We start from the raw sequence: 14,521 nt of genomic DNA on the forward strand, positions 1-14,521 counted from the left end.
AATATTTTCATAAGTGTTTTGTAGATTTTAGAATACAGATCCTTTACCTTTTTGATTAGGTTTATTTCTAGGTATCGTATGGTTTTTGGTACAATTATAAATGGGATCAATTCCTTAATTTCTCTTTCTTCTATCTCATTTTTAGCGTACAGAAATGCAACTGACTTCTGTGCATTGATTTTATATTCTGCCTCGTTGCTGAATTCCTGTATGAGCTCTAGTAATTTTGGGGTGGAGTCTTGGGTTTTTCACATAAAATATCATTTCACCTGCAAACAGCCACTGTAGAAGACACTGTGGAGGTTCCTCAAGAAAGTAAAAATAGAGCTACCCTATGACCCAAGAATTGCACTACTAGGTATTTACCCCAAAGATACAAATGTAGTTATCTTCAGGGGCCCCAGTGTTTATAGCAGCAGTGCCACAATAGCCAAACTATGGGAAGAGCCCAGATGTCATTTGTCATCTACAGAGGAATGAATAAAGATGATATGGGGTGTATAAATAAATATATATATATATACACACACACACACACGTATATATAATATATATGTATATCTATAATATATGTATATATAATATATATGAATAAAATATATATATACACACATACACACATACATATGTATATATATACATACATACATATAATGGAATACTACTCAGCCATCAAAAAGGATGACATCTTACCATTTCAATTGATGTGGATAGAACTAGGGGGCAGGATATTATGCTGAGTGAAATAAGTCAGTCAGAGAAAGACAATTATCATTTGGTTACACTCATATTTAGAATATGAGAAATAACACAGAGGATCATAGGGGAAGGAAGGGAAAATGAATGGAAGAAATCAGAGGGAGAGAAGCCATGAGAGCTTCTTACCTATAGGAAACTAACTGAGGGTTGCTGGAGGGTAGGTGGGTGGGCGGATGGGGTAGTTGGATCACGGGCATTAAGTAGGGCATGTCATGTGATGAGCGCTGGGTGTTACATGCAATTGATAAATAACTGAGCTCTACATCTGAAACTTTGTACTATATGTTGGCTAATTGAATTTAAATAAAAATAAAAACGTGGACTTTGAAAGAAATACATAATTTCTTGTCTTAAAAAGACTTTTATTATTAGTCCAGATTATTAGCAAGATTTTAAACTATACTAATTATTACCATATATTCTCCTTTAGTGTATAAGATTCTCACAAATTTTGAGTCCTCACTTTCATTCTTTTATTACCTATTGATGATAGCTGTTCTCTTCCAAATCTTCTGTGATATCTGTGTTGCTTAAACTATACTCATTTTCTTGATACATTTCTTGAAATTTTTTATCAGTCTTTCAGAAGACTAAGTCTGTCTACTAAGTTTATTAAGTCTGTCAAATTTTATGATTATTTGTTCCAATGAAATTTGTATCTTAGCTTTGTAGACCTTTGTATCTTAGATTTGTACAACTTAGATTTGTAGACTTTTGTATCTTAGATTTGTAGGCGGCAATCAAGAAATATTTACTGAGCACCAACTATGAACAAAAGCAAAGAGATATTATTATTACTTGCTGTAAACTCACTTTAAATTATTTCAATCTAACTTGTCTCTACAACTTTATATATGCTATTCTCTACAAATGATAGATGTTCCAAAATGTAAAACACTGGTCTTCTGAGAATTAAATATATTTTTAGCTAAATGTAACTTATTTTCATCTCAACCAAATATTCTTAGAAGAAAAAAGCCTTTGTTTTCTATTTCTTTAATTATTTTTTCAGTTGTTTAGGAATTCCAGTTTTGTAGGTTCTTTAATATAAAACATTCTGCTCTTAAGTCAGGTTTTAAAAGATGCAGCAAATTCTGTGGCTCACCATTAGTTCTGATAATATAGTATCCACAATTGAGATTACTAAATGATTTTATATATTTTGAATGCTTTTTCTCTGAAATCACTGGGACTCTGTCGTATCTTCCAGTGATACGATTTTTACTTTTATAGGTGGCTACGCACCATTCCTTTCTTTGGCTACCAGAGAAAGTACATTTACTGTTGCCTCTAACACTGAGAAAGCTGTTCCAGGGCCAGGGCACTATAATGTTTCAGAAGCACAGGTAAATTTATAAAATTTATTATATATAATTGTTGGTGTTGATAAAAATTATATTTTCTTCCTCTAATAGGCTAATATGTCATTTATCAGATTTTATTTTCCCTTCATATTATCATTCTTTTAATCTATATTTTGTTATTAGAATGTGAGAAAATAGAAGTGTTTAATGTTGATTGCCTGGTTGAATGTTCTTCATTATTCTATGAATTCTATAAGACATAAACATTGTTTTATAGGCTATAATGGGCAGATAATAGGATGCTGGACAGATAACAAAAAAATAGATTTCTATTACATTTTCCCCCTTGACTTCCAGTTGTCTTCTCTTTCATGTGCATTACATATACACATAATTCTTCTTCCCACATATATAGTTTAAAAAGCACAATTAATTATGTATAATTTTCAAGTATAACTTCCCTGACAGAGCCAAATTCCTCTGAAGGAGCTGCTGCATTCAGAAATGATATTACAGTGTCACTACGAATTAGATCTTTAGATTAAGACCTTTTCTACTTTTGTTTTTTTCACATTCCTCTTCCATTATTCTGCAACCTATAGATTAAATGGTAACTAAATATGACATGAGATATTTTGAAGAAGTGGTTAGTAGTGTGGGCTCTGGAACTAGACTACATTTGAAATCTGTCTGTGTCACTTATTAGCTCAGACAGATTTCAAATGTAGGTAGATTTAATCTTAACTAATCTCTTTGGGCTTTAGTTTCCTCATCTGTAAAAAAGGGGTACTGAGTTTGTAGGCTTTTTCTAAGAGTTAAATATATTAGCAAGCAATTTAGAATAGTGCTTGATTATAGGTAGCATCCAATAACTTTTTATCTACTATTAGTGTTGCCATTTTACAATAGAAAAGAGAAAGAAGGAGGGAAGATGAAAGCAAGGTGTTGTAGGAAGCAAAGAAATGCAAGGGGACCTGTTAGTTTCTGTAACTGATTATGAAGCTGTAGGTGGCTTAATTTTTTCCATTACTCGTTCTGTGTTTCCCATCTCTTTAAAGGAACTTTATCTGATGGAGTTTTCAGCTTGATGTAGTGACTAGAATCTTTAGTTCTAAGGATTGTGAGCTCTTGATTCACAGGCTTCCTTCTCAAACGTTTAAATAAACTTGCTCTTAGCATTTTCACTGGACATTATAGTTCAGGGAGGCTCTGCATGGTGTCTCTGTATTCCATCCCATCGCGGTGCCTGTGGCTGTCATTAGTACTGTTTTTCAGTCTTGGTCAGTGTTAATCACCTTAGCCAATACTCTTCTTATTTTGCTCTCTAGCAACAGAGCCTGGAATGGCCATTTGATGGTCTCAACTTCCAATTCAGTAGAACATTTATGGCTCTTCCCTGGGTTCTTGAAACTTCCAGCATACTAGCGCCTAGAGGGCAAAAAGCAAAAAATAGTAACAGATCATTAGATGTCATCATTAGAAGTGTCACTCCGGCTTCCATTCCGTGGCTCACAGCCGGCATATTATGGGTATATGGGCTTGCTAGTTTTACCAGTAGTTCTTTTAAGACTGTAACATTATTCCAAGAGGAGAATGCAATAAAATACACAATAGGTAGTTTTCAAACTTCTTTAATATGACAAATATCAGGATGTTGGAATATTAATATTGATTTTAGTCAATTCTATATGTAAAATAAAGTGCAATTTAGATCTGATTATATTTTATCCCAAATTGGGTACATTTCTTGAATTTCAAGAATAAGGAATTAGGAAATGTACTTTTTAAATGCAATGGGCGATCTAAGAAAGAGTTCTAGTATTCTCTGTTTTTCTTCTTAAAAATATAAAATGCCAGGAGAAGATTGGTTTCCTTGGTTTAAAAAATGACTCTGACTTACTTATTCTATTGCTGTTTTTTTTTTTTTTGTCCATTATTATTTTAAATGGCTGAATTAGGAAATGTGTTTGAAATGTGACATAGTTAGCATACTAGTTCTATAAATAATTAATATACTGGAAAATAAAGAAATAATCTTATTGGAAATAATCTTATTTGAAGTATTTAACAATTTATTTTTATACTTTTTTTTGAAGCATAGATTGAAATATTCCTTTCTGTTAGCAATTACATAGAAAATGTTATTTGGAGACTTCAGATGAAATTTGGAAAGATAGTGTAGTTGTAGTTGTGAGGGCCTGCCTCCACTGTGTATAATTGTTGAAGCTCTTATAAAAACAGAACAGTTGGGAGCTGAAACTGTGTGCCCCAATTTAGTCTTCTCTATTTCTCTGTTTTTGTTATGGTTATTTCACTTTGATTATAGTTGTCACTACTATTGCAAAGTTGAAAGTGACGATGGGAGTATTCATTTTCCTTTCCAGCTCTTGCCCAGTTATGGGCAAATTCATTTTTTCCTTTTTCTCCTCTAGCATATCTGAAGCATGCTAATTTTTTTCAAAAGGAAATTTTCTTAGAAAACAACATAAGGGAATTTAAGAAAATAAAAGAAGCAAAAGAATGGAGTTTACGAAGTGCAAGTTTCTGATCCTCCGATAGATAATTAGCTTATTAGGTCACATACCTTATTCTGTTTGTATTTTTTCCTAGAATGAATTTCACTCCAAAGGGTCAGTTCAAATTTCATTTTTGTTTTCTGGTTCTAATTCTCTTTTAGTTTGTGACCTGTCTGCATGGTGGATACCATTTTGTTCCTTGCTATATAAGATTGATTTTAGATGTGGAGATCTCTTCCTTGGATACAGATAAATAGTTTTTTCATTTTTCCACAATCTAGCCCTAGTAATAGATGTTCAAATTAGGTTTGATTTTTGATCTGATACATTTCACTAGAGCTGAATAATAGGATAATATCGTACATGATAACAGTGCATGGCTTCACCCTTCAGATGAGACTCTGCATCCTGTATTGTTGGGAAGTTGCTGGCAATGTAGTAATTCATCAAATAGCCACAGCGTATAGGCATGACTCAAGAAGTAGGAAGGGTGTTTCTCACAAGTTTTCATATACTTCATTACATCATATACTTCATTACCTCATAATATAATTTTTGGGTATTTATCTGACACATAGTAGTTCCTTTTATAACCTCTTGTTATTATGAAATATGAATTGGTAATTATTAAATATGAATTATTGGAAAAAAAGTCCTGGTTAATTTCAACCAGTTAAAAAAAATCAGATTAATTTTACTGCCTTCTGTTGAAGTTCAATATAAATTCAGATTGCAGTGTGAAATATAAGATCATAAAGACTAGAGTAATGGCTTTCAAAGAATTAAGATTTGAGATGTTCTCTTTTCACATGAGTTTACTTTTTATGTAACTTGCAATGTTAATGTTTTTGCAAAAATCATTAAATTTTGTTACAGATCCAAACTCTTTAAACACAGGGATTATGGTCTGATTAAAACAGTTATCAAAAAAAAAAAAAACAGTTATCAAGTAGTGGGTTGGCTACCTAAGAATATAATTTTGACTCATTTTGTAAAAAGAATATCTCTTTTGTGTATTTTTGGAAAGATGAAAGCCGAATAAGAGACAAAGTAGAGATAGGCTCAGTTAAGAGTGATTATGAACATCTAACATATATACCATGAGAAAAGGTCTATTGACAAATCAGGAACTTAAATCTTATCTGATCAATCAATGCCAACCATTATTACTATGAATTATTTTTGAAATGATTACACTATGAGTGTTAATTGAAACTAATAAGATGGAATTTTATCTGAATTCACTGGCTATTAGGCAGTTGATAATTTTCTCATTTCAGAGAATCCAGACATGTGGCATAGAGAGCTGTGGGAGATTCCTCCCAGTCCCTTCTCTGCATTAAACAATGTTTAAAATTAATCTGAGCATAAAACCAAGCTGTTAAAAAATTGAAGAAAAAACCACCAACCAACCAACCAAAAACCCATGCTGTTGCCAGTAAGCCTACATAGGCATCCCTGGAAATGACCAAAAAATAGTTCATGAAAATAATTAATCCTAAGCAAGCTTGGAAGGCTTATATTTTCCCTGCAGTGTGAGTACCACTATTTGTACCTTGTTTCAGAGGTGCATATTCGCTATAGGCCTTAGTGTATACTCTTTATTCTTGCTCTAGAACTTTGGGGATTTCTTTATTTTGATTCCTGTTTTAAAACTGAGTTTTACATTCTCTTTGAGCACTTTGAGTACAGTAAATTTTGGTTTGAGTTCAGAGTTAAAACTGACAACTGTAATTGTCATCCTCTTATTATCCCCTTATACTAGAATGATACCTTCAGTCAAGATACCTTAACTTTCACAGGTTGGATTTTAAAACTCTTTGTTCATATTGATATATAATGCTTGTTAACTAGGTATTAATTATAAAGTGCTTCTTTTAATTATTTCATGTTTTTTTCTCTCTAGTATAATATAAAAGGAGGTCATAGTCTACAAAACCGGGAGAAGCGTTTTAAGAACTTTGGTTCAGAGAGTCCAGGACCAGCAAGCTATGATCAGTTTTATCCTGGAACATTAGATACCGTGAAAAGAAAAGCGCCACAGGTTAAAGAGCATTTTCAGTCACTGTGTCGCTATGTTAAGTTATACTTCTGACATTTCTTTTAGTTAGAATAGAAAAGGTTTTATGTTTTATGTGGTAAATACATTAAAAAACTTTAAAAATTAGTAGGTTTATTGGTATCCATATTTCATAATTAAATGAATATTCAATGTGTATAAACTAATTTTTTTATTTATTAACAACTGACTTCATTTTTGCTTATGATAAACCTATAGTCACTTCCAGTGTCTATGGTGAACAGAAAGGAAAGGAGTTTTTAAAAACCATCTGAGTAGTCTACCTATGTATAGAGAGGAAACTCTGTGATAAATATTATTAATAAAACAGTGAAATTTAAAACATGTTTCCTGAAATAAAAAGCTTAAAATTTAGATGGGAGAGAGATATATAAATTGCTACTAATGCAAGATGAAATATGATAGATGCTAAATAAATAACTATGTAATTAAATACCATAGGAATTTTAAAATTATTATTTTTAAGGGAGAGAGAGAGAGCATGGGGGTGGTGGGCAGAGGGAGAGGGAGAACCTCAAGTGGGCTTTGTGCCCAGCTTGGAACCCGAGGCAGGGCTCAATCTCACGACCTTGAGACTGTAACTTTATAGCCAAAATCAGGAGTCAGATGCTTAACCAACTGAGTTATCTAGGCACCCCAAGACTAGTATATCATGGCAAAGTATACTTTGTAGAGGATTTATAGAGGAGGTTAGCCTTGAGGAATAATGTTGGAATATGCATTTCAGGCATGGAGAACTACGTGAGTGAACAGAGAAGTAGAGTCCATGGAAGACAATAAGGTTATATTGACCCAAAGTAAAAAAAAAAATGTGTAGGAATCTAGCAAATGATAGGTTTGGAAAGGTATGCTGGTGTTATGTAATGAATAATTATTATACCAAAGGCCTACCCCTTCAAAATACAAATCTAGAAGATTTTGATTGCAGTTTATTTAGAGTGGTTCTCTTTTCTCTTTCCATATCTATTTCACATAGCTTATATTAATTACATTTTAATCAGCTTTGTTTAGGGGACATATTTTAGGGCTCAGTACTCAGATGAATGTCAGGTCAATGACAATGAAGTTAAGGTTAGTAAGCATATTTAAATATCAGCTGTTTTGTGTGTGGGGACAAGTAAATGTTCATTTACTTATGCAGGGGCTTATCAGACTTTTTTTTTAGAAGGACACATTTGTTTTATTAGACATTAATCTTTTATATTAGTGACACTGTATGATATTTTCTGCTGAAAAGTAGTAAATTATCGTTTAAGATGTGTCAATGTTTTTAATGGACACATTAGGAATTTTTCTGCTTGCTTGCTTTCTTGCCTGCCTTCCTTTCTTCCTTTCTTCCTTCCTTAACTTCCTTCCTTCCTTCCTTCCTTCCTTCCTTCCTTCCTTCCTTCCTTCCTTCCTTCCTTCCTTCCTTCCTTCCTTCCTTTTATAAATAAATCATCAAGATGAAAAGTATAGCATAGGGAATAGAGTCAGTAACATTGTATAACTTTGGGACACCTGGGTGGTTCAGCAGTGGAGTGTCTGCCTTTGGCTCAGGGCATGATCCCAGGATCTGGGATCGAGTCCCACAGTGGGCTCCCTGCTAGGAACCTGCTTCTCCCTCTGCCTAGGTCTCTGCCTCTCTCTCTCTGTGTCTCTCATGAATGAATAAATAAATCTTTAAAACAAACAAACAAAAAACATAGTATAACTTTATATGTTGACAGATGGCAATTGTATAGAATTGTCCAATTATTATGTTGTGCATTTGAAACTAGGATCAGACATGTGCTAGAGACTTTGTATAATAGACCTAATTCTAGGCACTGATAATACATAGAAGACAAATCATTGCTCCTCAGGATCATAATTTTAATAGGGAAATAATGACTATAATTTAATACAAACAGTTGATGCAATGCTATTTTAATTAAACATATGTCATAATAAAATGTCTACTAGTAGCCCAAAGTAATGATATCACAATCAAACTGGATATTGAAGAAGGATTTGTTAAATAGTTAAAAAGAATGGGAAAAACTAGTCCAGGCAGAGAAAACCATGTGAATAAACGCATTGAAGTATTTAATGGCATGTTTGGAAAAGAATAGAGTTCTTTAGTATATTTGGAGTATAGAATCTAAGGGAGGGTAGTAGGAATAGAGGATGGAGAAGGAGATAGGGATATATTTTGAAAAGTCTTGACATCATGCAAATAATTTTCTAAAGTAATAGGAGAAGTCATTCAATACTTCCATTTAACTTGGAAATAAGTCTAATAAGTATCACTGAAACTACTTAATAGTGGTCTCTAATGATAAAAGAAAATTCTGTCAGTGATAGTATGTTTATAACATGTCTACTGGGCATGCATACATTAAACTGTAACATTTATTTATTTATTCAGAAACAACAGAGGATCAATATATTCTGAGGTAGTTTTCCAAATAACTAAATGATTTAAATGCCAGTGTTTCATTTGCTAAATTTTATACTAGTATTTCTACTATCTGTTACTTCTTGTTTTTATTTAAATTATAAACTATTTGATGCTAAAGGAAATTTTGGAAAAGTGATAATCACCTTGAACTTCTGACTCTGTTCATTCTGTTAATTTTTGCATAGCTTTTTTTAGTTTATCATAAAATTGTGTATATATTACTATATATACATATATATACTTTCATATATATTACATACCTATAGTCATAAATTCTATTTTCTATTTCCATTTAGCATTATGTCATAGACATTTTTCTTGCTATCTTGTCAGCATAATTAGGATATTTTTATAGGGCATTAGTAATATGGAGATAAATCAGGAGCTAAGAAGGAATGAGGCCAGGAAGTGTTATAGAAAAATATACAGTTTATTTTTCCCTGGCAGATATTATGGTAGTATAGCACAAGTAACCACTGAACTGGTGATTGATGATGTGGCTGTAGGAGTGACTGCCTGCTGTTAGCATCAGTAGTATTTATTTACTAAACAAGGTAAATAACTGAGCCAGGTGAGAGAGACTCCTTTACTCTTAAGATGGCTTTAATAGTAATATTGTATATTATCTTAATTTATATGATTAAGTGAGACTTGAATTTACTTCTTTAAATTACTTTTATAAAATAAACATTTTTGGTTTATATTATGAAATGCATTAATTCAATATTTAACAATTGCCTTTTAGTAAATTTTAATATTTGGTTCTTTATTCCTTTTCTTGTCTCCAAGTAAATAATATAAAATGTTTTCTTACAGAAAATTTCAAGGGCACCACCTCCAGTTTCCAGAAGTGTTGATGTTCCTTCAATTCCTTCTTGTGGACGGTCATATGGTTATGATATTAATGAGGATGGCGGTATTATAAAACATTTTCCACCTGCTAGTGACAGTACACTAGGTCCAGCATACTATAAACCTCAATTGGTAAGTATAACACATTTCTTATTGACAATTGGAAGATTGTTTACGATTATGCATGTTTTAATTAATGTAATACTAACTGCAATAATAAATAGACTCCCAAATCTCTGTGTCTTAATACAGGTAGTATTCTTTTTTCCCCATTCATGTGGATACTCCTTGTTGATAAGAGGCTTTCCTCTAGGTAGGGATACAGGAACACTTATTCCATTCATGTTACTATCATCCTTGAAGGGCTTCAGTTCATAAATATCCAGTCAGCAGAAGGGGAAAGATGGAGGACTGCTAGTGGGAAGTTTTAGTGGCCAAATCTGGGTGTTAAAGCTCAGTCACATAGATATACTTAAGTGCCAAGGAGGCTGGGAAATGTAGTCTAACTACATCTAGGAAGAAGAGGAAACAGGTTTTACTTACTAGAAGTCTCTGTTACAATGTATAATCCTATGCAATACATAGATATTCTTTTCCTGAATTTGAAAGGGAAAAAGCATTTTTTTAATAAAGAAATTTGAATCTGATAGTGTAAGCATTATTTATTTCATAAATGTTTATTAAAAAAGTTAAGGAGCATCTCTTTTTTTTTTTTTTGAAAACATTTTCTTTCCTTTTTTAAAGATTTTATTTATTTATTCATGAGAGACACAGAGCGAGAGAAAGAGGCAGAGGCACAGGCTGAGGAAGAAGCAGGCTCCATGCAGGAAGCATGACGTGGGACTCAATCCTGGGTCTTCAGGATCACACCCTGGGCTGAAGGTGGCGCTAAACCGCTGAGCCACCTGGGCTGCCCAAGGAGCATCTCTTTAATTAAAATATCAAGCATATTATAGCAGATCCATCTTGTGCAGGTTTTCAGATTCAAACCTGGCTAAAGCTGAGACAAAATTTCATTTAGCCAATTGAAATGTATGAATTATCCATGAATATGGATAATATGTCTGGTTTTATTTAATTACAAGACTGAAGTACATAGTGCTGTATTTTTATACTTTTATGAGATCTGGAAGAGGAATCCTCATGAGAAAAATGGCCAAAATTAAGCATAGTCTGAAGGAGAAGCTGAAGAGAGACACGGCTTGGGCAAGGAATAGATATTTTCAGATTTGGGTTGACCTTCACTCTCAGTACTCTGTAAGTTTTCATTTGTATAGGTCTCCATCATTGAGCTTAGGTTCAAATATCTTTAGAAACCATTTGGTTTGTGGCTGTCTTGGGGCATTTTGGGGTCTTAGATCCTTTGAATTGTTTAAAGTTAAAAAATATTTTCTGTAATTTATATAATTATGCATAGACTAGTACAAATATAATAACAGATACCCACAAATGCAAACTGGTACAGCCACTATGGAGAAAAGTATGGAGGTTCCTCAAAAAAGATAAAATAGAACCACTGTAATCCAATAATTGCACTACTGGGTATTTACCCCAAAGCTATAAAAACACTAATTAAAAGGGATATATGTACCCCTACTTTTATAGCAGCACTATTTACAATAGTCAAGATATGGAAGCAGCTCAAAGGTCCATTGAAAGATGAGTGGATAATGAAGATGTAGTGTGTATATATATGCAATAGAATATTACTCAGCTATAAAAAAGAATGAAATCTTGCTTAGTGTAACAACATGGATGGATCTAGAGAGTATAATGCTAAGTTAAATAAGTCAGCCAGAGAAAAACAAATACCATATGCTTTCATTAATATGTGGAATTTAAGAAACAAACAAGAAATGAGTAAAGGGAAAAAAAGAGGGAAAGATAACCCAAGAAACACACTTTTGACTATAGAGAACAAACTGGTGGTTACCTAGAGGGGAGCTCAGTAGTGGAATGGGTGAAATAGGCAATGGGAATTAAGGAGTGAATTTGTCATGATGAGCACTGGGTGATGTATGGAATTGTTGAATCACTGTATTGTACACCTAAAACTATACGCTGTGTATTAACTATACTGGAATTAAAAAAAAATAACTGATATCCATGGACCCACCATCACATATAACTTGGTAAAAATTTGTCACACTTGAATTCACTGTATTTTAACAACTGTTACCTTACCCAATTTCTCTCCCTCCATTCTTTTCCCTTTGCCATAGTAAACATTAAATCTTTATTAGGTACACGAATAACAATATATATTGTAGTATGATTTTAAAATTTTAAGTGAATTCTATCATTTGGTATATAGATTGCTTGCTATTTCACTTAATGTTTTATTTTCTAGATTTGACCATGTAGATATATTAGATCTAATTCATTAATTATTCCTGGTTAGTACTTTTTAAAAAAATAATTTTTAAATTTTGAAATAGTTTCAGACTGATAGAAAAGATGCAAGAATAATAAACTTTTCCATATAACTCAGATTCTGCAGTTAGCGTTTTATCACATTAGCTTTATCATTTTATCTCCCTATATATTTTATAGTTTTTATTAAGGAATTTGAGAGCATATTTCAGACATCATGTCACTTTTACCCTTAAATACTTAAATGTAAATTTCCTAGAGTACAACATGTTCTCTTTTATAATCATAATGCAGTTATCAAAATCAGGAAATTTTCACTGATATAATACTAATATCTAATCTACAGATTTTTTAAAAGATTTTTATTATTTGAGAAAAGAGCAAGAACAAGCACAAGCAGGGGAAGGGGCAGAGGAAGAGGGAGAAACAGACTGAGCAGGGAGCCTAACTCGAGGCACCCTCCAGGATCCCTGGATTATGACCTGAGCCAAAGGCAGATGCTTAACCGACTGAGCCACCCAGGTGTCCCTAATCTACAGATATTTTAAAGAAAGTGCTAATGATCTCAAGGATATCTTTTTTTTTTTTTAAATAATTTTGTTCTGGAGTGAATCTGGTATTATATTTTGCATTTAGTTGTCATGTCTCTTTGGATTCCTTGAATTTGGAACAGTTTAGTCTTTGTCTTTTGTAACCTTGGCTTTTTGTAGAGTATATCCTAGTTACTTTGTAGAGTATTTCTTAATTTTGGGTTTGTAGAATAGTTCTTAATTTTGGGTTTGTGTATATTTTATCATGACTACAGTATGTTTAGATATTTTGGCAGAAATACTCCAGAAATGACGTATCCTTCTCAGTGTATCACATAAAGAAGCACAGTATGTCTGCCTATCTCATGATAAGTGATGTTAGCTTGAGGTGGTGTTTTCCAGTTTTATCTACTATAAAGTTACTATTTTTAAAAAAATTATGAACATTTTGTGGGGGTTAATTTAAGAATAAGTAGATATCTTTTTCTTCATCAACCTCACTAGTTCAGTATCCTTTCATGATGCTTGATTAAATTTTACTGTGATGTTTATCAAATGGTGGTTTTATGATTCCATCTTTAATATTTATTTGTGTCAAATAAAGAGCTTTCTTTATCTTTCCCATTTCTAACAGCATGGATTCATGAATTCCCCTTTTACTCAAAAAATTATAATTTATTATTCTCATTATTTATTTTAAGGCTTAAATTACCTCAGATTTGATCTTTGGGAGTCCTTTTAAGCTGCTTCTAGTGTCTTTTTGACATGTCCTCATCATTCTTTAAGCATTTCTTTATCTTCTGGCACAGAATGTTCCACGTTCCACAGAATGTTCCACGTTCACCAAATTCTTTTTCCCTGACCCATCCTAGAATCAGACATTTCCTTAAGGAGCCCTACTTCCTTTTAATAAAGAATGGTATTTCAAAACAAGATCAGTATACTGTGTACATGCATTGCTACTGGGATGTCATTGCTTTAGGTTATCAATGGACAGAGTTAGAAATCCATACTTATTTCTTATCTATCTACTAAAAACTTTTGAGTTTCTCCTGACTCCTGACTTTGACAATTATGTTGATGTAAAAGAGAGTATCTTGTTCTTAGGAAATTCTAATCCAGTACCACAGGCTTTTTCTAGTCATTCCTTTTCTATGAGAAACTTATTACTCTGTTATTCTCAATATATATATTTTTTAAATTTTTATTTATTTATGATAGTCACAGAGAGAGAAAGAGAGAGAGGCAGACATAGGCAGAGGGAGAAGCAGGCTCCATGCACCGGAAGCCCGATGTGGGATTCGATCCCGGGTCTCCAGGATCGCGCCCTGGGCCAAAGGCAGGGGCCAAACCGCTGCGCCACCCAGGGATCCCTGTTATTCTCAATATATTTACTTACTTGCTTGCTCCTGTAAAACACTGAAATAATTTCACTGCTAACCCATCACTGCAACAAAAAAAAAAAAAAAAAAAATACAGTCTTGACAAAGTACAAAACTCTTACTATAGATGACCTTGAGATTCTATGCAGACAGGAAGTGAAGGCTAAGATAGACTTGTAAACTGTCTGCTTGAACATTGAAGGTGTGCCCTAACACATGCACAGAGTACCTCTGCAAAGGTTGGAGACTTATTGGTTCAAGACATTTAAGGAAATGCCTAGTCCAACCTTTGTCTGACCATTA

General features: G+C 32.9%; 1 protein-coding gene and 1 long non-coding RNA gene across 37 annotated transcripts in view; one reads left to right on the forward strand and one right to left on the reverse strand.

Annotated features, from left to right (window-relative positions):
* Positions 1 to 14,521, forward strand: part of STPG2 (sperm tail PG-rich repeat containing 2) — a 531,806-nt gene that overhangs the window by 8,145 nt on the left and 509,140 nt on the right. For 34 of the 35 annotated variants that reach the window (XR_005382818.1, XR_005382817.1, XR_005382825.1 and 31 more), the window contains exons 2-4: positions 1,993 to 2,105; positions 6,486 to 6,623; positions 9,898 to 10,065. Coding sequence is in view for 19 of the 35 variants with exons in the window: in XM_038582080.1 (XP_038438008.1) it covers positions 1,993 to 2,105; positions 6,486 to 6,623; positions 9,898 to 10,065 (419 nt within the window). In the remaining 16 variants the exon portion in view is untranslated. The remainder of the gene's footprint in view (positions 1 to 1,992; positions 2,106 to 6,485; positions 6,624 to 9,897; positions 10,066 to 14,521) is intronic. The other variant, XM_038582083.1, reaches the window with a different exon arrangement.
* LOC102151449 lies at positions 1,117 to 13,660 on the reverse strand. 2 transcript variants are annotated; one of them, XR_005382828.1, is made up of 3 exons: positions 13,549 to 13,660; positions 3,038 to 3,491; positions 1,117 to 1,524 (listed from the first exon to the last, which is right to left on the reverse strand). It is a non-coding gene; the product is annotated as an uncharacterized LOC102151449 (long non-coding RNA). The 2 variants fall into 2 exon arrangements; XR_005382827.1 differs by lacking the exon at positions 1,117 to 1,524 and having other exon boundaries at positions 2,916 to 3,491.

The sequence above is a fragment of the Canis lupus genome, chromosome 32 (genome assembly GCF_011100685.1).
Source record: "Canis lupus familiaris isolate Mischka breed German Shepherd chromosome 32, alternate assembly UU_Cfam_GSD_1.0, whole genome shotgun sequence".
NCBI classification, from domain to species: Eukaryota; Metazoa; Chordata; class Mammalia; order Carnivora; family Canidae; genus Canis; species Canis lupus.